General features: G+C 39.6%; 1 protein-coding gene and 1 long non-coding RNA gene across 4 annotated transcripts in view; one reads left to right on the top strand and one right to left on the bottom strand.

The window, feature by feature from the left end:
- cntn5 (contactin 5) overlaps window positions 1-26,937 on the bottom strand; it is a 138,732-nt gene that overhangs the window by 90,933 nt on the left and 20,862 nt on the right. For all 3 annotated transcript variants that reach the window (XM_036001227.1, XM_031297540.2, XM_031297542.2), the window contains exon 2: window positions 5,897-6,015. In XM_036001227.1, the coding sequence (XP_035857120.1) occupies window positions 5,897-5,951 (55 nt within the window). In that variant the 5' untranslated portion in view covers window positions 5,952-6,015. The remainder of the gene's footprint in view (window positions 1-5,896; window positions 6,016-26,937) is intronic.
- On the top strand, window positions 20-13,498 carry LOC118495042. Its single transcript, XR_004897331.1, has 3 exons — window positions 20-33; window positions 8,694-8,699; window positions 13,202-13,498. It is a non-coding gene; the product is annotated as an uncharacterized LOC118495042 (long non-coding RNA).

The following is a 26,937-nucleotide window of genomic DNA, read 5'->3' as shown; positions in this document are numbered from 1 at the left end:
AGCAACAACAATGATCCCACGCAACTTCACAATGTCAAAAATCCATGTTTATATTCATGGTTTCGATGGAGAGACCCCTAGCGGCAGGAAATTACTTACAATAGGTTTACAAACATGAACATACAAAAAAGAGCTTGTAATAAATTTGTCTGAAACTTGGAATATTTTAATTGTTTGTGTTCCAGAAAAAAATTAAATAAAATATATATATATATATATATATTTTTTTATTATTATTTATTTATTTCTTTTTTTGTCAGATAGTCCTCTTGCTGTGTGTGAGGAAATTAAATGTTTAGGACATGTGTCCTAAATATGAGGACAAGACCTCTACCGACAGCGCTAGCTTATAAGGAGGTTCTCTATGTGCTCTGACTCTGTGAAGTGCTCTCTGTTTAGAACCTACATCACACCGCTATATACTGCTCAACTGAGGTCTAATTATAAGAAAGAGAGTATGCAGAGGGTCAAGGTAGCATACAATGATGCAATGAGGCTGTTGCTCCGTGTCCCTAGGTGGCATAGTGCCAGTCATTTGTTTGTGTCCACTAGAGTGCCAACGTGTGAGGCACTCTTAAGACAAATGATGTTTAGTTTTATGTGTCGCTTGGACAAGTCAGAGAACCACATAACTGAAGCTCTAGTCAGCCCTCTGAAAAGCTGTTATAGATACACTTCTAAGTTAAGACGACATTGGTGCAATAGCCTATATATCCTATAGGCTCATATGCAATTTTTATGTATTATTGTGTATCCTATATTTTTGTATCTCCTTTTTATACTATGTATACTGTATTATGTGTTATATGGACCTGTGTCTGCAATAAAGCTTTATATTATATTACCTCTTACCACTGAAATGGCAATTTTGATAATAACAGAAGACATTACTCTCCACATGAGAATTAATTGTAAAGGTATCAATCCCGTAATAAAGGCCTTTGAGAAAGAGCCGACCCCTTTTTCTGGAAGGCAAATACTTTGCAAAGCAGTAAGACAACAGAAGTCAATGTAGCAACAGAGGGCTGAGATACCTATAATGAACAAGCGGAGTAAACTCTGTCAACTTGATGCATCCAAGGTACCACAGAACTAAATGCTGAGATCAAAAATCAATGGACAGAATTGACTCAACTGAAAAACATTAACTGCACAAACTAGGGCTGCTCGATTATGGGAAAAAATATAATCACGATTATTTCTTTCAATATTGAAATCACGATAATTTAACACGATTACTCGTTGACTTCTGGAAAGATGCAATTATTGAACTTAAAAAACAGTGGAAAAACAGTAAAAAAAAAAAAACACATACAACTGTGAACTTTGCCTTAATACTTTTCCTGTTGAAACTCTATTTTTTCCATTCAGAACACAAGAGAAAATAAGAGTTTACTTGCAAAACGTAATGAGCTAAATAATTGTTTTTCTCGATTATTCTGTTTTTGTGATCATTGGGAGCCAAAATAATAATCACGATTAAATTATGATTAATTGCACAGCCCTAGCACAAACCACTAAGTCCCTGTTTATAACACTTATAAACTAGTTTGAAGTGCTCATATTATGCTCATTTTCAGGTTCATAATTGTATTTAGAGGTTGTACCAGAATAGGTTTACATGGTTTAATTTTCAAAAAACATCATATTTTTGTTGTACTGCACATTGCTGCTAGCCTGACAAGCCAGACCCACATCAAGATGTTGGGTCTGGGAACTCACCATTGGCAGGGTTCAATCCAAGTGGGCGGGATAAACGGTTGTCTTTCAAATTCCCTCTGCATGCAATAGGATAGCGCTACAACCAACCAGAGCAACGCTAGTTGATAGATTAAACGTGTCTGGTCGGCAAAACTCCGAACACATCTTCCTTTTTTAAGAATGACTTCAGTGCCGTTCTTTGTTCTTTTCTCAAAGAAAGCCGATTCGAAAGACCACTGTTCGCTAGCAGCAGCAGCCATCGTCTTTGTTTTCAAGTAGCAGGGAATTCACGCGGAACTGCCGTAACTCTGTCGTCATTATGTTAAGCCCGCCCACCGACTCTATACACGATGTGATTGGCCCGGCTAGAGTTTTGCTTTTCCAGCTCGCAAGCCAACGGAGAGTTGCTAGACCCCATGGCTGCAAATTACATTTGTCCAGTCCTACAGTAGATTTTGGGATGCCTTTGGGATGGGGTGTGTTGATTTTTCCATTTAGTTTTCCCATTTCTCTGCTCATGGGGTTTGCAACAACAGCACCTACTATACTGTAGAAGCCGTGGCCTTTGCTGTTATCTCACATTAATCAGATAGACACCCACAGCAGATGTGTCTGAGAGCCTGTGTTGGTCTGAAAAGCTCAGTCATTGCACTTTGCAGTTACACTGCAGTTAAAACATCTTTTTGTTGTCCTTGACTGTGACATTCTGAGTCATTCTTGAATCTGATTGACTTGGACTGGCTGAATACTTTTGCACATAATGAGGTCTAAACCACCAAACTTTTGTTTGTTTGTTTTTGTTTTTTTTATCTAAAAGGCTGATGACAAAAATTAAAAATAAATTCTTTATACTTTAAACTTGGAGAGGGTGGCAGCACAGTGTGCACATGTGACAACCAGATAACAAAGGCGTCTTGAGGAATGTAATTTTACTGTACTCTATCATGCCTTGATCTGCTTCAAGAATCGCACAGGACCCAGAAGTGGAATTGTCAGTATGGCAATTTACTTAAGTGTGCTAATATCCACCACACTGTCTTGTTCTATGCAGTCAGTGAGGTCCATTGCTGGTGAAGATATCCTTAAAAGATATCCTCAAGTAGCCTCACCATTTCTCTTACAGTACACGTCCCCACGCCTCTCTTAAATCACTTTCAAAACCTTAATGGGGGAGGCAAGATTTACACATTTACAACTGTTTAAAATGCTTCTGATTAGGTTACAAAAACATTTCTATTGCTTATGCAAACAACACCACAGGCCTTTCTTAGCGTACATTTAAAAAAAAAATAATATGTACACAGTACAATATGCATCATTCTATAATGCTGAATTGGCTTTTTCACAGACAGCCTTCATACAAGTGGCTAACACTATCTCTGACTATAGACGCCTTACACTGCTCCTTATCTTGAAACAAAGATGTCATCCTGAAACAGCTTTGCTGTTGTTTTACCGCATTGTTGCTTTTTGTACAGCGCATTGTTATCCTGTCTATGCTCATAGATATAGTGGCATGTTTCACGTAGCTCTCTGCTGTGAGCACCGTCCAGCAGAGAGCCACGAAGTTAGCAGATAAAAGAAGAACTTACATTGCAATTAGTAGGTAAGAAATAGATTGTATAGCACAGTGGCTCCTAAAAAGGGAGAGGTGAGCCACAATTAGGTGTTTCCCTGCAAATAGATAGTCAATAAGATGGCAATTGGCAGTCAAATCAGGCTCCTTAGATGACATTGTGGTCACCACAACATATGTCACAACATTTGTCTTTGTGTTGGTAGTTGTGGTGTTTGGTGTGGCTTCATCATTTGTTTTACGTTTACCACGCAGTCCTTTTACAAACTTGTCTATGCTTTGTAATGTAACTACCGCCCCCCCCCAGGGGACATGCCCGCAAGGGGGTAAACGTCTCCTCACAACCCGAACCTCCTATGGCGCCATTTTGATGCTAATAAGCACTCACCTCCCATTAGCATTCCATTGACTGCCATTCATTTTGACGTCACTTTGACAGCGAATAACTTTACATCTGAAGCGTTTAAAGACTCTATTTGTCCATTGTTTATTTCTAAAGAAACACGACAATGTATAAAAGGCTCCATTACCTTGTACCTCACGTTATGGCTCCATAGCAGACGCTTTTGTAAAAATAGGCTAACGATTGTGTCATAACCACGGGACTTACTGTCGCACAGTAGAGGAATTACCGTATAGTACAGGAGAAGCTCGCAGACAGTTTCGACTTACATTAGCTGTTTAAGTTTAATTACTAATGTTAACTAACATTTTAGTTAGCAATAATTAGCCTGTGTCCATGTTATCTCCTTACATATACCTACGCTCTCCGTCTCTGCAAGATTGGGAATGATTGAGATTTCTCTTGGCACAGCTACCAGAAGACTTCCAACTTTCAGACACGTTGCTCACGTCACATTTACGTCGTCTCCCTCAGTTGGAGGCTGCTCAGTAACGCTCAGCGCTCACCAGAAAAGTGCTTCTATTGGCCTTCACTGGTCTCCGTCCAGAGCAACGGGATCTGTTGGTTCACTCTTATATACAGTCTATGCATGGCCCTCAGTTTGGGAACCACTGGTATAGCGTTTTTGTCTTTTACAATGCAACAAAAAGTTTTTAATTACTTTTTGTATAACATTGTTTTTAACTGTTTAACTTATGGTATTATTCGTTCAAAATTCTTATCGTCGATTAACAGTTAATCATTAACATTTCTAATGCCAGTGATATTCAGAAGACTTGAAAATGAATCATTGCAATATGTACAATATGGCCTGCAGAAATAGTCCTATGAAAACCAGTTGTTGTCTTACCCAAGGCCAGCATCCTCCAAGTTACTGACTGAAAGAGCAGTAGTGTGACAATGTTGAAAATTCCAGAGCACTCAAGTTACAATGAATAAGCTTGGTTCATCTTCATACTGATTTTGCCCTTTGCAAGATTTACAAGCTATAGTGGAGTCAAGGTGTCAACACAAAACCTCTATATAAAAAATGTCACCTTACAAAACTCTTCCACTTATACGAAGGGAGGACCTTGTTTCCGTCCTTGTATTGGTAGTGCTTATTGTGACAGCTTAACCAAAGCATGATACTCAAAATATATATAAAAAACATCTTTCTCCTCTAAAAATGTACACAATTGGGGTGACCTCTAGCTCACCCAGCGTGCGCCCCATGCAGGCTGAGGCCTTTGCAGCGGCCCGGGTTCGAATCCGACCTGCGGCCCTTTGCTGCGTGTCATCCCCTATCTATCTCTCACCTTTCCTGTCTATCCACTGTCACTCTGAAATAAAGGGAAAAAAGCCCCCAAAAAATAATCTTAAAAAAATAAAATAAAATACACAACTGATTCCCTAGAGGCAAGGCGCAAAACTTAAGAAACAGTTGTTTCCATTTAACGAGTGAGGTCAGCACTGTGTTTGACTCCCAGAAACAAAGCTCGGAGTGAGCCACAGAGTGCATGAACCCTCCTCTGGTGGGTTGACAGAACTATTAAAAGGGCAGAATCCATTAGACCGGCTCTATACTGACCAAGGGAGACGCTTGATGTGGAACTTCAAATTGGGCATGTAGTACTAATTGCACCAGTAAAGATATTCTACCTGAAAACTCAACTTGGTGGATGTAGCAGAGCCCCGTCATGGTGAGGTTTAAATTCCTACTGGGCCACTAAGACACTAACAAAAGATACTTCTCGTAATAATTATTAAGTAGGAAAGTATTTCTCAAGTACTTTGACAGGCTAATCAGCCCTGCTGATTCTTTATCTCCATCTTCAAATTATGAAACTGCAGTAGGAATGTGGTCCTGTTACTAGCTGATGCTTTTTCTAAGAGCACCTGCTGTTTACAGCCATCTTACTGAAAAGGCATTGAAACCCCTGTCAAATCTCCTGAGACTCAAAAGCCTAACAGAATAGGAATGTTCAATGAGCCATGGCATCTTCACTTCTACTCAGATTTAAATGCAACATTCTTCATTTCAAAGATGTCGATGCGTCCACTCCAAGTGTGTCCTCTCACATCCATAAATGATGATCTCCCAGCTATGTAACATTTACAATATGCTATGCCATTACGGTAGATTGCAGTGTGTAGTGTACCATTTCTTCTAATATCACACCCTGGATAAATATTTCTTACCATCATCTTTGAACACTGACATTTGTATTTCTTACCTGAAAGGCTACTGATGACAGACAGGAGGAGAAATGGTTTCCATGGTGACCCCATACTTGTTGAAGAGGGTCCCTTCTGCAAGAATGTTAGCAGGTCTGCTTCTTCATTAAAGCTGTGCCTACAAACAGAGAAAAACATCCATTGGTGGGAGGATACACATCTGGTTATCACGTACAGTACATCCAGAAGCACACTGTAGAGCTCTACAACTGTCAGTCCAAATCACTGTGCTAATATCACTAAATTACATATCTGCATTTCAGATCAATAAATGGGTCATAAAGGATACCCCCATTCCACTAGTTCATGTAAAATAATAAAATAGGTTAGACTTTTTCTTGTGACCTCACTGTGCAAAACATACCTTCACATGGAACAGCAGTTTTTATTACCTCTGCAGTAAATTATTTATAAAAAGAAAGAAAAGCTTGCGGAGTCACCAGTGCCTGTATTTCTTGTTATTTATAGAACATACTGTATGTGGTGCAAAAGCAGTATTACTACAAAACATTTATTTTAAATATTTAATTTAACATAGACCATGTTGCTGTTTATGTATTTTGCTGGTTTAATGGGTACTACACACACACTTTTTACCTGCAGTCCATCACAGCTCTTAAAATATGTTACACACACACACACACACACACACATATTCTCATGTTCAGAGTATCAAACTGGCACATGTATGCTCCAAACACAGTGTGAATAGTTTGTATGGCTTGCAGTCTAAAGAGTGTGTTGCTGCTGTGAATAATAATAAATACATGAATTCAATAATCATCTACATAAGCATTTCAACACAACAAGGTGTCCAAAACGTAATGAACAAGGTGGAGCGCCTGCATAGCGAAATGGCCTTGCACATTGCGTACTAGTTAAACCAGGCCTTTCACTGGGAGGGAATGACACACATAAGTACTGCTTCAACTAACCATTATTTTAATTGTCGATAAATCTGTAGATTATTTTCTCGATTAATCGATTAGATGATTGGTCTATAAAATGTCAGACAATGGTGAAAAATGTGTAAAAGTTAAGAAACTAAAAAATATTCACATTTAAGAAGCTGGAATCAGAGAATTTTTTACCTTTTTTTATTAAAAAAAAAAAAAAAAAAAGACTCAAACCGATTAATCAATTATGAAAATAGTTGCCAATTAATTTAATAGTTGACAACTAATCGACTAATCTTTGCAGCTCTACACATAAGGTTCCTGTTTGTTTCTGTCTTGGGGTTTCTGTGGTTTGAGCACCAACAAGAAATGTTTCAACAATACTGAAAGACATGTAAATATACTGTAAATGCATCACTCGATTTATTCCAAAAAGACTGTCATGATTTATACTGCTATATATATTCAATAGCACCTTTATAAATTCAGCATCAAAGCCTGACCACCATAACTAAAAACACTGATATTCAGGCAAAAATGACGTGTAAAACACTGCTCTCTGGACTTATGGATTTATATTTGAAAACAATGCTAATGTTGCTGATGTATAAAGACAGTAAGATGTGCTGAGCTTGTTATTCTTTTTCTGTGCCATTCATATCCACTCAAAGAGCAGTACCTCTCCATGCATCTATTTTTTTCCTGTCTCTTTGTCAACATGTTTGGATGTATGCTCCCTCTCTCTCCTTCCTTATCTCACTAACAGGCTCTCTCATCTTCATTGGAGTTGCCTGTCATTCAGATCATTAATGCAGTGGCACAGACAGCTCTGAGGGCTGAGGGAAGCATGTCCAGATCCACCAGGAGTCGGCTCACATTCATCATTTATGCCTCCTCGTCTTTGCCTCACCTCATTCGCTCCCTATCCTCCCAGAATGCACCTGCAGGGCTACTACAATTAGTTACTTAGCAATTAGGGCTGTTATTTAGAAACAGAACAAAAGAAAAACAGAATTAAACAAAGATATAGAGAGAGAGAGAGAGAGAGAGAGAGAGAGAGAAACCCAATTATCCATTTCTGTCATTGTAATATAAGCTGCTTTTTCTGTCTTTTGCACGTTGTTCGCTATATGTTATAATTAGTGCTGTCTAATGATTAAAATATTTAATCGCATTAATGTCATAGTTAACTCGCAATTAATCTCACATTTTTATCTATTCTAAATGTCCCTAGATTTCTTTTTGTCCAATTATTTTTTTTTCATTTTAATGCTCTTATCAACATGGAAAAGTGGATCGGCTTGCTTTAGGCTTTTGTCGCCTGGCTTTGACGAGGGGGCGGAGAATTCGCATCAGCTGTCTGCTTGGCCATCAAGTGGTATTTCAGACTGGACGTGCTGCGATGATAGCTCAGTTCACAACGACAAAACACACAGATCACTTTGGTCTTGTCAATGGAACCATTTGGCAACTTTTTAAAAGTAAACTTTCCATTCAGAATCTTATTGGCATCCATTTCGGCGTCTCCCACTCGCCATCCACTCAAAACGTAACATTAGCCTACTACTCTTTGGCCGGCTCACAAGCCCAAACAAGTGTGTGCGGCGTGCCTGTTGTTTTGTTTCCGGTCTAGCTAGATCCGGTGTGGTGTTGTACGTTTTCTAACGTTACTAGTTGTTGCAACAGCATGTGAAAAAAAACAACAAAGTTTGCTAGGCCAAAAAGAACGTTAATCTCGCGATAAAAAAATTGACCCCGTTAAAATGGGTTTGCGTTAACGCCGTTAATAACACGTTTAACTGACAGCACTAGTTATAATCCTTTTCTCTACAGCTGGAAAACACTTAACAGACGTCATCGTTTTCACTCTCTTTGTTGACCAATGCAAAGAATTAAATAGCTGAAGGTCTGCCCAGGCTGGTAAAAACTATTCTCCTTTGGAGAAAATGTTTGCATCCTCCTTCACCACACTGTGACCTTCTACATAAAAATAAAACATACCGTAGCAGTGTGATGGAACACGAGCCAAAGCCTATTGCATACATTAAAACACACACACAATTCTAAAAGGCTAAACTTCAAGTGATGAAAATTAAAGTTATGTGTACATATGACATGTCATTTTGGAAAAGCTGACATGACAAAATGGATTGAGTAGCAGGTGCACTTTTGACAGGTTTGAAATTACATTTCAAAAAAGTTTATATTGCATTACAATATATATTTTTGGACAAAAATTATTGACACATGTATGTGTTCACCATTTTAATGTTGCAGCTAGTGAACGTGGAGCTGACTGTAATCTATTTAATATTACTTTACGTATATATATAGAGAGAGAGAGAGTGCTGCTCATAAGTATTCATACCCATGCTAAAGTTGACTAAAAAGAGGAATAAAAAAAATCATCTTTTGGAAATTGATCTTAATGCCTTAATTAAAGAAATGAGGAAAAATCCAACCTTTTAAGGACACCAATTTTTTTTTTGTGAATGAATAATGTATTGTAAATAAATGTTCTTCCTTAAAATACAGGGGCCATAATTATACATACCCCTATGTTAAATACCCATAGAGGAAGGCAGATGTTTATTTTTAAAGGCCAGTTATTTCATGGATCCAGGATACTATGCATCCTGATAAAGTTCCCTTGGCCTTTGGAAATAAAATAGCCCCACATCATCACATACCCTTCACCATACCTAGAGATTGGCATGGTTTTACTTCAGTTAGCCTAATAGCTAACTGAGACAACAGCCATATCAATGCAAATCAAACCAGCTATTAAGCATATATATATATGTATGAACATGTTTGTCATGCACAGCCGACAAACAACGTAATCAATTACACTGCTGAGCCGTCAGTCTATACTAGGGATCCACCAATTATCGGTCTGGCCGATTATCGGGGTCGATATTTGGCAGTTTGCATATTATATGTATTTGTGTTTGATTTGACAGATAACCAATTAAATTAATTAATTAAAAGGTGCGCTACTTTGGCTCCACTACAGCTCTGTTATCAGTCTGCAACGCCTGCAAAAAAACTGTTAGCACGTTAAAACTTCAGGAAGCTATTTTGGGTTTTTTTTATTCATTTTTTTGACGGTGCATTATGTTTAAAGTTTCAGTTTTATTAAATAATTGCCTAAAGCATTTAAACAAACTTTTGTGTTGGAGTTTGTAACATTCCAAATTGTTAATTTTGACTACAATATTTTCATTTTTACTGTACAGTAAATGCATCTCGGTTCCAAATATCGATTCCATTAACTACTAATAATCGGTATCGGTATTGGCCTTGAAAAACATAATTGAGGTTTTGTCTTACAAAAAGCAGCGCACCAAGCTTAAATGTTTCATGGCTCACACTAGAGCTGCGAAGATTGATCAGTTAGTTGTCAACTATTAAATTAATCGGAAACTATTTTGATAATCAAGCAATTGTTTGTCTGTTTTTAATAATAAATTATTCCAACTTGTTAAATGTGACTATTTTCTAGTTACTTCTCTTATTAAAATAATTGTTAGTTGCAGCTCTAGCTGCACACACAAGCAAGGTGCATATGAGTGGCTTATTCACAGTTTAGGAAGAAGGAGAGTAGGAAAGAATGAGCTTCAGATTAGTATTGGTATGAACACATACCTACTGTTATGGTATCAGTATCGAAAATGAAAAAGTGGTAACAAATAATCTAATATTTAAAGTTGCAAAGGGGTCAAAATACATCGTATTGCAACTGCACATTAGATGTAAAGTATAAGTCATGATTACAGTAAATGTGGAAACAAATGTTGACGAAGATGCATTATCTTGAAAATAGTACTTCTTTAGTTACCTGTGAGTTACAGTAACTGAGGTTTGAGAAGTGAATCTCGCTTGTCCACTGTCAAGTTTTTATCAGAGAGCATGTGTCCCTGGTGTATATCAAATACAGTTGGTCTGCACTCAGACAATGTAAAGTTCACCCTCCTTGACTGCTCAGTGTCTCACAGAACTCTGCCAGACATGTCCTTTGTGGTCTCAGCTTTCACTTTCCAGTCAACCATATACTTTATACGGGAGAGACAAATTTATGCAAGGCATAGAGCATAATGACATGAAAAAGTAGGCTCAATTAGGTAGCCTACGAGACATGACATAAATGACAGGAAATGACAAGCAAAGCATAAACGTGGTCTAACTGTAAGATACATTTTGGTTAATGTTTTTTGGTTGTATTTGTTTTAAACCTCCTGCCAGTTGGGGCAGTAGTTTTTTCCAATTTTCTTTGTATTGAAACCACTGCACATTTCGTCATCGATTGCACGCGTCTAAAACCACTTCTACATACAATTATTCTAATTTGAATATACTTCAAAACAGCGCACTCCATAGTACCCTGCAACTGTTCCAGGTATGTGCTATATTATGTAAATTAGGGCGCTGTAGAGCTGGATTCTGCCACAGTTCTGTCCATTGATCACAGCCCAGGCCAGATGGATTTAAGTGAGAGAATGCGCAGGGTGCACTGACGGTTCTGAATGCGATGCCTCTACTTTAATCTCATGCCTGTGTTTGCGCAGGCCTTGTTACACATGAAACAAAAGCAGACTTGGTTTCCCAGGGTGAGGTTGGACACAAGTCACAAACATCGCCTGGTAACCACAGTATCTCTATTCTCATCGGCCACTTGTAGCAGTATTATTGTGTAATTTCAAGACAATACAAGACAGCGACATAGTGTGCGTCTGACAGCCTTGTTAAAATTGTATGAATGATCTGATCACTGCATTGTGAGCCTATATTTTTGTACTGTTGTATATGTTCCATGTTTGTCAGCACTGACATTTCGGGTATTATTGGGGAAATTTACCAACTTTTTATGGATTATTTAACAACTAGGCTATCTCTCTATTGAAAGATGTCATGGATCCAACCTTTTTATTTTTTACCAAAGGTATTAGAGCAACAAAGGTTGAGTGATAAAGTCAAGCGGAGGCCAGGATGACAATTGTATTACCAAGATATACCCAGATCTAATAATAATAATAATAATAATGTAATTGTCGTTTGCACACGTATCATATATCTCACCTTTAAACATTTTAATTAGCATACATCTTGTGCATCAAGGAAGGTGAGTCGACCTTAGAATGAGACCAGAAATGTAATCCGTGCCATTGTAGTAGAGTACACACACACGCACGTCGAGTCTCAAATACCACTTGAGAATTAAAAACTTAAATAAATATCCTTTTCAAAGTACATTTAGAACAGATAAAAAATGTGTGATTAATCACGAGTTAACTAGGACACTCACACGATTAATCACGATTAAGTATTTGAATGGGTTGACAGCCCTAGTATTTATATGAAATACATGAAGTAAATGATAAAAAAGGGATAACATGGCAGCTTTTGGTTTTTCTTGCAAATACTAGATGCAAGCGCTTACACCAACCATGTAATTTGTGCTAATGACAATAATAAGTGGTAGAGGCAGTAGTGATTTTTTAGTAGCATCTGTAATGGAACCAATAGCAGCAGCACAAGAACCTAGCAGTACCAGAAGCAAACATCTTTCTCCTCAGTAACCATTTGAATATAATCATCATAAAAAACATGTGTAAGAGGCAGCAAGTGAATGCCACTTCACTGCTCTCTGTGATACTTATCTCTGCTGTGCTTGCTCATTGATTGTGGATATTGTGACACGAACACTTGAAGACAGAGTGTGTATATTACAGATATTTTGTACAAATCCCCATTACCATTTGCTCTACTAATATGAATATCAGACTTAGGTTTTGTGTAGAACTAATACATTGTAATTAGGGATGCAAATTATCGATTAATTTATTAATCATTAGTTGATTGACTTTATCGATCGATTAACAATTAATTAACTGATAAGCGGCTTTTTTCCTGAGAATGTAAATTTCTCACAAAAAAAAAATCTCACGGTATATATAGTGTATTAACAGAAAATTAAAATACATAAAAAATAATCGTGCACTGGCTCACCTGTTGCATGTGAAACATTAAGCAACATAAAATACATTTTAAATAGAAATCTAAACAATATGTGTAGGCTTAGCCTACACTATATTAAGCCTACATATAATAATCTGGTAAACTATCTGGAAACATTAGCAGCAACCCACATTACTCGGTTGACACCAGCAGCAGCGAATCCGTCGTTGACGGCCAGATTTAACATATGTGCAAAGCAAGAAACTGATTTCCAACTGACTCGTGCGGGGTTGTTTGCTGAGACAATGTTCCGAGCGTTGTCGTACACACAGGCTATTACACACCCGGTGAGTCCCCGTGACAGCCTGGTTGAGTTTGTCAGCTAAATTATCAGCTGTATGTCTCTCTGACAGGCTCTCCGTGAGAAGCACTGCTGACTTTACCTGCCAGTCGTTTCCAATGTAGTGACAAGTGATTGTTATGTAGCTCTCTGTAGTCAGTGCCGTCCAATAATCCGTCGTCAGAGCCACATTAGCCGCGGCTAACTGTGTTTTTAGCTCAGCCTTCTTGTTTTTGTAGCGTGCTTCCAAGTGGGTAGTAATGGTCGCTCGAGAAGGGATATTATATCCTGGCTCCATGTAGTGTAATAACTCCCGAAATCCCTCACCGTCAGTGGTGCTAATTGGCATCATATCTTTTTCGATCATGCCGCAAATCCTCTGAGTAATGCCCTCCGCTTTCCTGTGGTCACATGCTCGCCTTCCCACCACAGCAGCGATTGTAGGTTGTGAAGGCGACAGACTTCCTCCCTGCAACATGGCTGCATGCAAGTTATGAAGGTAGCGAACTCGTAGAGCTGCTGAACTTAAACGTAGTACCGCAGAGTTTACATTGGGCGTCTTTGTCATCATTAATTAATTTGAAATGCTCCCACACTCCACTCCGTTTTGACCGCCTCATGCTTGGTTTCTTTTTTGCCGCCTCAAATTTGTGTCGGGTCTCTCGCCGCCCGCGAGAATCTCGTGTCATGTTCAATTAGGCCTACGTCCTGTGGAAAACGGTCTTAGATTGCAATGTTCAATTAGCCGACAATTAATTTAATTTAATCGAGTAAATTCTTATCGACAATTAATCGATAGTTGATTAACTGTTTACATCCCTAATTGTAATATTGTAAATATTTGAAATTGCATAGCTAATTAGTTCTACAATATTGTACATTGAGATATATTTGCCTATACTGCAGGTGGACACAGACCTGGAACAAAGCAGACACAGAAGCACCACATGCCAGTGTAGCAGAGTTCATTTGAAGAGCCCCCCCGCAAGCATACGTTGACCTACTTCAAAGCTTAATTTTACAGTGACACTTGGTCCTGGAGAATACAGGGTCGCTCCATCCCCTCACATATACTTTCATCTGTAAATGTTAAGGAAATTGTGCATGTCATCATGCATACAACTAGAGCTGAGGAGGATTTACCCTTTACGTTACTATGCCAACTCCAGGCCTGAGTAGATCTGTGTAACTCTCCCTCGATGGCTCTACAGTAGTGTGAACAAAAGCAGCAACATGTTAGGGTAAAGCACACAAAGTTATGGCTTTTGTCTATAAAGCCTGATAGGGAGCTTGATGTAGGGCTGGGCGATATGGAGAAAATCAAATATCACGATATTTTTGACCAAATACCTCAATATCGATACCACAACGATATCGTAGTGTTGACTATTGGTGCTTTCACAAAATATTTACACAATGAGATTTTTGATAAATAATCTTCAGTAATGTGGATGCAATGACTAAGTGTGTAAAGGCAAATAATATAACAGTTACAACAGTCTGGTAAGTTCAGAAAATGACAAAACTTTACTGTAATGCAGCCTTTAAAACCAGGCAAAGACAACACTTATGCCATATTACGATATTACGATATCCAAAATATAAGACGATATCTAGTCTCATATCACGATATCGATATAATATCGATATATTGCCCAGCTCTAGCTTGATGTTAATAATATATACAACCATTTCAAAATGGTGATTACTAGGGGGGTTAAAATTAATCATTGCATCGATGCATTGCAATGCTGACCTGGACGATTCTGCACCGATGCAGTGACAGACCATAATCGATTATTGCCTTATGATGTCACTTGCTGGTTTTCCGATCGCTGCTTTTTTTTAATTTATGCCTGTCTGCTGTGTTCAGGAAGTGTCTTTTTTAAGAGCAGATACAATAAAAAATGGGAGTTCATATATATCTGAGTGCTTGAATTTGTTGATGAAAACATGTATAGCAATATATAATATAGAGGTGGTGATGCATCGTGATACTGAATTGATTCGCTGACAGGATAATCGTAATCGAATCGTGAGACCAGTGAAGATTCACAGCCCTAGTGATTAGTCACAATTATTAAGTTATTGCGGCAGATTAGTTTCTGTGTAAATAGAAGTAATTCATAAAACATTAGGATTATTTTGTGTGGTTGTGTGGGGGTTTATTGTTATCGTATTGTAAATGCCTTGGAACTAGTTTGACATTGAATAAACATTAAACAACAAGCACAATATTTTAAGAAAAGTATATGTCTAAATGGGTTTCCACAACAGTCAAGATGCACAACTAAACAATCTGTTTTACATGTTGTCCTATCTAATCAAGTGTTTCTCAGAAAAAAAATCAAATTTGCATTTTAACAAAATAAACTTTTTTCGAATGTGTAGTTTAAAGACAGCAAACATTGCTGGAGCCATTTTTGTATTTTAGCCTATACAAGCGACTAGGATGAGTCTTGTTACACACACTGGAGGTTTTAATCCGAGTGCAAAGGGATGAAGTTAAAACATGATAATGCGGGGGATTACTCTCGCAGTTTCACTCCTTTTGACCAAAACAAGCTCTTTGTTAAATGAACATATTTTCTAGATTACCCTTTAGCTAAGCCGTGTTAAAGCCATAGCAAACTCTTAAAAACAACTAATAGGATGAGTAGTAGTAGATGAGTAACTTAAATTGAGCTCTGCCCTCCCTCAGCAAATACCAATGGAGCTAGACAGTAGCAAGAAGTTAGCAGATTAAGAAGGGGTTCAAATAGAATGAAAGCTAGTATGCAACTTCATCCTTTAAGGCAGGTTGTGTATCATTTGTCTCCATATCAACCCCATCAGTTGGTAAAGTTCCCATTCCTTCACTTGTCACTCATCTTGATGAACTGTCTACTTAGAAATGGCACGTAGCCCGGGGATGAGGTAAACAGCATATATAAAGCCATCAAAGGTGTTGTGGAAGCAGCTGGTGAACGCAGCCAATCTATGAGCAATGTCAATGTTCATATTGTTTTAGAACGGGTCCTGTCTGCTGCACATTTACAAATTCAGGTACTCTATTGTCTTTTCCCAATTGTTCCCGAAGCTGTGGCCAATAGACTGGGCCCATATCAGAAAACACCAAGAAATGAAATGCAAATAAAATCATTGAAAAGCCAATTTCAGGCAAACAGTGGGAAATGAAAATAATTTGCTGCATTATTTATTTGTTGAAAAAAGCTTACATAGATTAACAAGATTTTTGTTTTGTCCATCATCTCAACATTCTGATAATGTCTGACTGGGGTCAAGCTTATCAATAAAATATCCCACTATCTCCACGTCAACTACGTTCATTATTCAGAAAGACCTGTACTAATTAATGCAAACCTCTACTATAGAGCATGCACTACATTCTGAAAGCAAAAGCTGAAGAGAATTCCCTGCAACTGCCTTGTACAGTACACTAAGCAGTGTAACGGGAATGACTCATTAAACATTTAATGTCATGTTTACGTACAGTACATGTTTCTATTCTTAGAACTAGTTCTTTGTGTGTGTGAATAAGGAATGAAAGAAACGGTTTTCCTTCAATGAAGAGAGAAAACGTCAAAACCAGACTGTAGTAAAGTTGTTCAGCAATGTAAAGTAAAAAGGTTTAGTAAAAGTGTAGCAAAACATTAGTTAGTATGTTCTCTGCCAATATGTTTTCTCTTTTCAAAAAGTAATCAAGTGCCGTTCCTTAAGAGCTTGAAGAATGTGGACTAATAACAATAAATAAAATAAATGAATTACAAACATTCATCTTTGAAAAGCATTAAGAGTGGTTAGTGGTTTATTTTCCACTGAGAAAACACAAGGCACAAGGAAGATCTGTAGAATTTCAGGGTTTTGCCAAATAATTTATTATAATTACCGCCAAGTTCAAAATGCTGAAAACTTGAAATCATCAAAGCAAGGTGTCAACAAGTGTAACGTGAAGAAAATACACTTCACTTAATTTCCTGCTACCTCTGATATGACTCTGATATGCATAATGGCATGCCTGTGGATGTCTGCATCTAGGCCTACACCACACATACGCATCCAGAAAATCTCTATTTCGCCTGAGGAAATCCAGAGGAAATCTAGAGGATACAGCATGCACTTGTTTGTGCAACAGAAAACTAGGCTGAAACAGTTCTATAGGTTTATTTCATTTTGGGGTTGGGGATATGCTGTGTTGGCATAGGACATTCACCAATTAAAAGAGACAGTTAAAGATAGACGATTAAATGTGTGCCCCAAATGGACTTTTTATTAATGGATTATAACAGACTATTACTTTCACTATGTTTTACTGATTATTAAGTGGCACAAGCTACATTTAATTTACTGACCACTGAAAGGGACATGCACCTTTCAAACATGTTTTTGTAATATTGCAGTCCACAGCTTAATAAACTGAATATGAACAGTATGTCCTTGAAAAGCAGAGTCAGACTGTAGTAATGTCATTTACAGGCAAATCCTGGAGCTGCTTCATGGACAGTGAATAATGACAACTCCTGGGACAGGACGACAGCACCCATGGTGATTTTACCGGGACACGGGGACATTTCTGAATCACAGCTGAAAGCCCTACATTCAAATAAAACTCATTTGGATGCAATATTTAAGACGAAAATCCTCTGAGCCCACAGCATCATTCATTAATTCAGTTTCACTGGATCAGCTCCAAAAAGGTCACCTGATGACATCATGATTCAAATCTTGATGCTCAGCTTTACAGCTTAGGGAGACACTGTGCTGAATGTGCTGTTCAAAATATTCTGAAAAGCATTATCTTAGTTCAGTTTTGAGTGAAATTTCTCTTCAAGAATAGTCTTTAGTGTCATTGTACATGTTCACTGACATTGGAACATTTACAAGTATTCTTTTTAAGTGGTATCAAGTAGCCAATCATTTACACCCTACTCAGTCTCAGTTACAGGCTGACATTGATGAGAAAGATAACAATGAATGGAACAATAGTGGCTATCAGCATTCCCAAGAGAGATGACATCTTCCCATTTAAAGCCTTTTTTGTTATTCATAACAACTCTCCAATGAGTGTGAAGACAGGCCGTACCCCTTATAACAATCCAACTCCAGGGATGATTATTAAAAAAGGGTCATTGATGGTTATCCAAATGGGTAATGAAAACATAATTGGGGTAAGCACTTTGTTAATTAGTTGGTCTTTAGGAAATTTGCAATGTTATAACTATCAGGGCTATGTCAATTGGTGTATTTATTCAGGCTGTTCTCATGAACCATACGTACATAGCTACGAAAAGTAATATAGAGTAATTGGTATGTTTTCCACGTATTTATTACTGTATGCAGCACATTGACTGCCGCTGTATTAAAGCACAAAGATCCATGTAGGGAGGAGGTCGGGGTGGGTCCTGAAATGCAGGGTTTTCAAGCGGTGGAGCGGAGTTTGTGTCCCGAAAGAAGTTAAGACTTTTACACAGGAAACCAGTGTTTGTGTCCCGGGAGTACGACTTAAAGGGACCGGTGTTTTAACCCAAACCACAATCTTCTTCTAATCTTAACTAGTCATTTTGGTGAATAAACTTAACTGTGGTCGTAGCAGGACAGTCACCTTTTGTCGGCTAAACTCAACTGCAACGGCCATAACCTCACAGTGCCCTGTACCCGGCTCACAGTTACCTTTTGTCTGCTAAATTTAACTGTAAAGACATAATTTTGTATGAAATCACACAAATGGTTGTGCAACAGTTATCGTACGATATCACACAAACCTGTTCATGAGAATTCTTTTTGATTCATTGCTGTTTTTGATGCTTTAACATCCATTCAGCTGGAAAGGATGTCTAGAAGTTTGGTTCAAATCAGGCCCCAAAACCTTATATATTGTATTATAGTGTAAACTGGATGATTGCTGCCACTGTTTGTAACAAAGACAATTAAGTCTATTTTTGGTAGTGTTGCAATAAATCATCACAACATGAAAACTACAAATCTTCAGCCTGAACATTGTTTCTCATACACCCTCAGACTATTTAGTGTGCATTAGTACAGATCCACCGCCATCTCCCACACAGAGACAACTCTGTTCTGCCCACGCTTCACTGGTACACATTCACACAGAATGGCCAGTGTAGATAACAAATAAAATGTGATTTGGAGTGTATATTTTCAAACTCTGGTTTCATACGTGACATTCAGCTGACTGCTACACTTGAGTCAAACGGTGTGTGAATGTTCAGAAACTATTCATTATTTGAACAGTTTATCCACCTCTATCTCGTTCGTCAATAGCAACATCCCAGAAACTACTGACCCGATATTGACAAAACTTGCCTGAGTGATGTGTCGTATTCTTAAGAACCAGCATTTCACAAAATTACAATGATTTGCCTAAAGGGCCCTGCAGCAAACAAAGGGAAATCATATCTCCCGTCGCGTTTGACATACCATCATGGATTTTTGTAGAGAGAAAATGCCCCCGTACTGACACAACCAATTGTGTTTTTCCAGATTTAAGAAACAAAGTGGATGTTGCCATTATTGCTGGTTGACAGCATTTCTTAGTTAGTTTTATTTGTCAGCCTCTTGTTTTATGTTAGAGGGACATCACAGATTCAAGTCATGATAATTTAGACTCGCCATTTGGCACCAAATTGTTCATGTTCATAAAAAGTGCTATGCCATTGTGCCACTCGAGCTGAGGTTGAAGAAAATTCATGACATTACAGAAATATAACTTCTTCAAATCGGATAATTAAGCTCCCATGATCACTGATGACACCTTTGATAGATTCTTTGAATAAGGCTATGATTAATACGCTGTGATAAAGCAGCTCAGACAAAGCCATTTTGTACAGTGCTCTATCCTGACTTCAGCGGGGCTCCCGACACACAATTATCTCCTCTGTACGTTTTGTTCATCCTTTCTACTATCTAGTATAGCTGTATCAAGTCTCTTGCTACCACTTTTCACCCCTCAATGGTTTTAATTGTCCCGATGACCTCAATCAAAAGACAATTACTAAAGAGAAGATCAGCACAGGCACTCATTGTGTTCAACACGCGATAGAGCACACCTGAATGGAGCTAGCACCATTCACAGTGGTAAAATTACTTGATCAGCCAGTGATGGCTTTCGTGACGAAGAAGGGAGCATGAAGTATGTGCCTGAAATGCTTATGTTTCCTTAGAGAAGACTGAATATGAGAACTTGACACAGCTGACACTTCAAAGCCCGATGAGCAAGGTGCTACTGTTTGAAGTGGCACACATACATGAAGTTATGTGGAAGAATTCAGGGCAAGCCGAAATGTGTTGGAAAATAGGTTAAGAGGGACTGCAAGCATATACTCCTCTCCCATCAAGTAACTGAAACTAAGTTCTTGAAAATTCTCTTAACATTACCTTGCAGTCCGCCAATTATTGATTGTGCCAAATGTCAGTAGTAAAATGAGGAACCTTCCATTAACATAAATCATCATGACATGACTAGTCTGAGGTTGTTAAAATCCATCATTGTTTGTTACATGAATCAATGCAGGGATGCACACTGAGGCTGCACGGTGAAATGACAGTCATTTCCCGGACTGAGAGAGGAGTAAGCCACAAAGGTGTTCATCATCTATAGCGGTTGGGGATTACAGGAAGGAAAAACTGTTATTTTGTGTATTTATGAAAAGAGATGGCCGAAACCATGTCACAAAGAAATAAAAAAAATATCAAATAGTTGTTGGAAATGCTGGATAATATATTTAAGTGAGCAAAGTTGAACTGAAATGAATAGCTTATATGATATAATATCATGATGCATCGCAAAAACTGCATGCCTACTCAGACAAATTTTAAAATGTCACTTTTAAATGTCACCTGTCTTGTCATCATACCAGTACATTCACAGTCATCTCTGCCATCTAGTCTTTTGAGACCACTCAAACTATTTGTAACTGGCCAAACAAATAAAATCCTAAAAAAAAAATAAGTGAGTGATTTATTGTTACTGACGCACCCTGTTGCCGTTTTTCCACTAACCTCTCTCTTGCAAACAATGTACTGTATTATTGTCTTCAAATAACCAGGATGTCAAGTCATTCTAACTTTGCATTCACTGCAGAGGCCACTTAGGGAATTGCACAGACCTGAGCTAGAGATGGTTGCCAGGGGAGCACACACCACCATGAAGCCTGTTAAAAGGTTGAAAAGTGGCATTAAAATGATATATCTAGCCATTTCACCATGGCTCATAAATCCAAGTGTTGACTTCAAAATATAAGGAAAGGTAAGATGGTGAACATTTTTTTTATGTATAGTAAACGCATATATACTGTACATGCTCATGTTTATGAGCATATGAGGCTATAGGGCCAAATCCATTAAGCCAGAAAATGCATGATCCCAAACCTATTGGGCTAATCACAGTACACCACAGGTCTGTGTGCACACAGTGCATACACAGTGAAAGTCTTTCCTAATAATAAAGCATGTGAGGTCAACACTAATAATCACAGTAACATGTGTAATAATCCTATGATTTAAAACAATTAAGCAACAAAACACCAAGGCAGCAGTATGCTGTCTAGATAAATTGATAACAATAAGTAATACCACACCATGCCAATGTATAAAGTATATTTTTGTCGCTTTACATCTTTCCAGCATATTTGACATTATAATGCTCTGGATATGAAATGTGATATTTAAGCAAGTAAGTAAGTGGATTTAGTCTTTATTTCTACTCAAAGTGCATTTAGAAACTTCTGAAACCAATCAATATGCCTTAGATGAAAGGTTTCTTTGAAACCAACTGTGGCTGAGTAATGCTGGTGTAGCCGGTCTGGCCTGACACTCCTCTAATTTGACTCTGCGTAGTAATGGACGACAAACATCTTCTGCTTTGCCAGTTGGACAGGGAGTTTATTATACATACCTGTGTACAACACACATTACATCAGTACAGCGACTCAGGGTTCCCACACGCACACCTCTCCTCAGCATAGCGTACTGCTACTGAGTAACACGTGCAGTGTTCTTATTAAAATAATACAACAAAATACATTTCAATGTGATCGTATAGTCAAAATCTCATTTTAAAATCGAAACAATTTCCCCACATACCAACGGCAATTTTTATATTTCATTAATAAATGTAAAATATAAACATGAACATACGACAACATACGATACAAATGGCAACATCAGGACGATGAACACTGAGTGTGAAAACCTGACCAGGGTTTACTGAAGAGTTCTAAACTCTGACATCAGCTGTATTAGCTGCCTACTAACGGCTCAGAGGGAACCAAGGGTGATCAAGCCATAGCCCCTTCCTAGATTAATATGATGCCTTTTACACCATACAAACATCTGGTCACTTCAATGTACATTACACACTTCATATACATTGCATTAATCACAACATCCTTCATATGCATATCCACAAGTACACATGTAAAGTAACCAAACATATCTGTCCCTCTAAAACAATGTTAGAAGTGACTGAGACTTTCTGCGAACGGAAACTGCTAAGTCCCTGAAGCCAAGAGGCTTTTGAACCATAGACTCAATGAGTCGATTAACCCTTTTACTGACCCTGCCTGCTCGAGTCCTGACTACCTGCTCTGTGTCTGCTGAGTGTAAGTAAGTGGGAAGTAAGTCTGAGACAGGTTCTGCAGCTAAACTGTCCAGATCAAAGTCTCTGCCTGCATGGCTTTGGTCACATTGAGAGCCCTGGATATGATCCACAGACCGCCCTTCATAGTCCAACTCTGAAGCTTCCTGACTTGACTGGTCCAACAGCCCTTCACTCAGTGTCTCCTGACTCTGTGTGTCCTCTGATCCACTCATTATCCATGCACTGGTTCTGCTTGCTGAATCCTCATCCACCAACGAGTCCAACGAGTCATTCACACAAAGCCTTTCCTCTGACCCAGCATCACACAATTCCTCTTCAGGTGTCCCCACAGGTAGAAAACTGATGTCCAAGAGGAGATTACGGTGCACTACTTTCGTGCTGCCTGTACCATCCTCCAGCTTGTATGTGTGTGTCTGCAAGTTTCGGTCTTTGACTGTGTACATTGTTGCATTCCATTTGTCAGCCAGCTTCTTCTTTCCTCTCTCTCCTTTGTTTGCCACAAGTATTCTGTCTCCTATGTTCAGATGAGTGCCTTTCACCTTCCTGTTGTAGCCCTTAGCTTGTTTATCCTGTTCTCTGACAGCATGTGTTTGAGCAATTCTGGCTGCTTCATGAAGATGGGACATTAGTGTTTTCGCGTAGCTTTTGTAATCAACAACCACTGGATCGTGCAACACTTGCTTGAACATCACGTCCACAGGGAGTCTTGGAATGCGACCGAACATTAGCTGGAACGGTGCGTATCCTGTGGTTTCATGTACTGTCGCATTATACGCAAACGGTCAATGTCTGTATCTGTTGAGGCCACTTATGTTTCTCTTTAAGGGGAAGGGATCGCAGCATACTTCCCAGCATTCGATTGAACCTCTCGGTTCCTCCATTTCCCATGGGATGATATGCCGTAGTGTGTGATTTGGAGACACCGGAAAGCCTGAGCAGTTCTGCTATGAGCTCACTTTCAAAATTGGCTCCCTGATCAGAGTGGACACGTTCAGGAAACCCATACACACAGAAAACATAGTCCCACAACTTCTTGGCCACCTGTTTTGCAGTTTGATTGGTGCATGGGAAAGCATGAGCCAACTTGGTAATGATCTGTCACCACAAGAACATCCACTGAGTGCTGCTTACTGTCCTCTGCACTCCAGAAGTCCAGACACACTAGCTCCATAGGAGCGGACGTTCTGATACTCTCAAGTGGGGCTCGAGCAGAGGGATCTGGTGTTTTAGCCAGGATGCACCTTTGACAACACTTGACATACTCCTTCACGTCAGACTCCATCTTAGGCCAAAAGAACCGCTGCCGTGCTAAATGCAGGGTCCTTGCCTGCCCCTGATGTCCAGCAGCATCATGAATGCCTTGCAACGCTTTTTCTTTGAGGCTGTCAGGTAGAACATACTGGTGTCTCTTTTGTTTACTGATGTGGTCCTTGGTTACCCGGTACAGGACACCATTTTGAACTTTTAATCTCTCCCACTGTTTGATGAGCACCATCACTTTTGCGTCACATTTAGCTCTTTCACGCCTGGAGAGACGCCTTCCGCGGATGACAAATGGCATGATAGTCGAGATGGAGGGGTGTAGTTCTTGGCTGCGCTGGAGTTCCTCTAATGTGAACACAGGGAGGGAGTCTTGCCCTGGCGGCGGCAGATCCTGGACAGACTGAATTAACTCGACAGCCCTTGTCTCAGCAGCAACTTCCCAATGGTCGTGAACACCCATGAGAGCCTTAACAGCCCCAACATCACAGTGACACTTGAAGGAGTCAGACTGCAGCTTCATTCCCTTATAGGTTGATTTCTTCACCTGTTGACACTGAACCTTTAATCTGAAGGTGTCTTGAATGCCATCATGACTCACACCCTCAGCCTCAGCGAGAAGGTTAGTGTACTGCTCTGTGATGACCCTGTGACTGATCGTTTTCGCAAAGGGGTCGCGGCTGAGTGCATCTGCGACCACATTCTTGGTGCCAGGTATGTGTCTCAGGTCGAATGTGTAAGGAGCGAGTTTGGACACCCAGCGCTGCTCACATGCATCAAGCTTAGGTTTTGTCATGATATAGGTAAGAGGGTTGTTATCAGTCCATACTGTGAAAGAGTGACCTCTTAGCCAGTGGCTGAATTTCTCACACACACTCCATTTCAGGGCCAGAAATTCTAGCCTATGAGCTGGATATTTCCTTTGAGAACTGCTCAGGGTCTTACTGGCAAAAGCGATGGGGCGTGCTTTGGTCTCACCAGCTGGTATTTGTGATAACACAGCTCCTAACCCGTCTAGAGACGCATCAATGGACAGAAGGAGAGGCTGAGAAAAATCTGGATGTGAGAGAACAACACAGTTCAAAAGACTTTCCTTCAGGTTACTGAGAGCCACGTCACATTCATTTGTCCAATCAGAGGGTCTGAGCTTCCTGAATGAGCCAGTGTTGGAACTTGTTCTGACTTTTCCACGTTTCTTTTGTCCAGCAGTGAGAGCGAACAATGACTTGGCTATCGAAGAACAGTTAGGAATGAAGTGTTGACAATAGAACACCATTCCAAGAAAGGATTTTATCCTCTTTACTGATGGTGTGCAGCCATCATCCTCCATCAGGTCTGCTTTTGACATTTTAGATATAACCTCAATTTTTGCCGGGTCCACAGCCACTCCGTTGCCATCTATAATGTGACCAAGAAACTTGACTGAAGATCTCAACAAGTGGCATTTTTTGGGACTCAGTTTAAGGTTGTGAAGCCTGAGTCGCTGGAAAACAACCTCAAGTCTCTCCAGAGCCTCTTCTTCAGTTGCAGCAAAAACTAGCAAATCATCAAGGTAACACAACAGACTGCTGAAGTTCAGATCACCAAATATGCTGAGCATCATTCTCATGAATGAAGCAGGACTGTTGCACAGACCCTGTGGCATCCTGTTGTACTCATATAGTCCCACTGGGGTCGTGAACGCTGTGTACTTCTTGTCATCCTCTGCCATCGGTATGTTATAGAAGCCAGAGGTCAAGTCCATAGTGCTGAAGTAGGTGTTTCCACCCAGGGCTGCTAGACAGTCTGACTGGTGTGGTAATGGGTGCGCATCCTTGAAGGTCCTTGCATTTAGCCACCTGAAGTCGGTGCAGAGCCTCAAACTGCCATCCTTTTTCCATACCAACACCAGGGGAGAAGCATACTCACTCACTGATTTCCTTATTATCTCCTGTTCTTCCATTTCAGACAGAACCTGTCGCAATTTCTGATAATGGGCTGGTGGTACCCGCCGATAGGGAAGGCGGAAAGGTCTTTCATCAGTGAGTCGGATACGATGTACGAAACCTTTCGCCTCACCACAGTCCAGTGTATGTTTGGAGAAAATGTCATTGTACCTTTCAAGCAGATCAACCAGCTTCTCTCTGCCCACTTGACCAGCATGGCACTGATCAACATCAATATCATTGAGTCCAACCTGTTGCAGTCGCTGTTTTAAGTCTGTGGATTTGGCAGTGTCGGGCTTTGTCTTTGGTTTGTCTCTTTCAAGTTGGCTGGTGCCCTGGAAAACCTCAAAATCTTCCACAGCTACACAAGGAGACACATCTGCCAGTTTACTGTTTCTTTTCAGTGTGATGGGTTTGTCTGACATGTTAGTGACTTTCATAGGAACCCATCTATCGCCCCACAAAGGTGTGATAACACGGTCAACCATGATATTACGAGGCATTGATCTGGACGTGGTGGGCTCAACTACCACTGTGCTGCCTGGTGACATGGGAACATTATTTGGCAATTTTCCCCAGACTAGATGTTCTTGTCTCGCCAACAGGGTGACAGACTGCTGGAGCTTAACAGTGCCGATTCTGTCTGGAAGCTCCTTGCCTCTCCACCTGGATGAATTTGCCATGAGGTCGAGAAACCGTTCACACTCAGGAAGAAGATTGCCACTGGACACAAGGCGCCAATAGTCACTGGTTATTTTGAGCTGGTGCATTAGAAATCTGATGACATTTGTGCCGATGATCAGGTCATCGCGTTGACCAGGCACCACAAGAACAGGCACGATGCAACGCTCTCCGTACAGTTCCATCTCCACTTCATACATGCACTTGGGTCGGCTCAGTGACCCACCACAGCCTACCAACACCACCTCCTGAGTCAATGGAATGGGTTCTGGGAGCTCATTCAACATCTTTTGCTCTGCTTGCTCACTTAGCGTGCAGGCCATGGAACCAGAGTCAAGCATCCCCTGGACCTGGAAAACAT

Source organism: Sander lucioperca, chromosome 5, assembly GCF_008315115.2.
Source record: "Sander lucioperca isolate FBNREF2018 chromosome 5, SLUC_FBN_1.2, whole genome shotgun sequence".
In the NCBI taxonomy this organism is placed as follows: domain Eukaryota; kingdom Metazoa; phylum Chordata; class Actinopteri; order Perciformes; family Percidae; genus Sander; species Sander lucioperca.
This window is presented reverse-complemented; position numbering and strand designations above follow the sequence as displayed.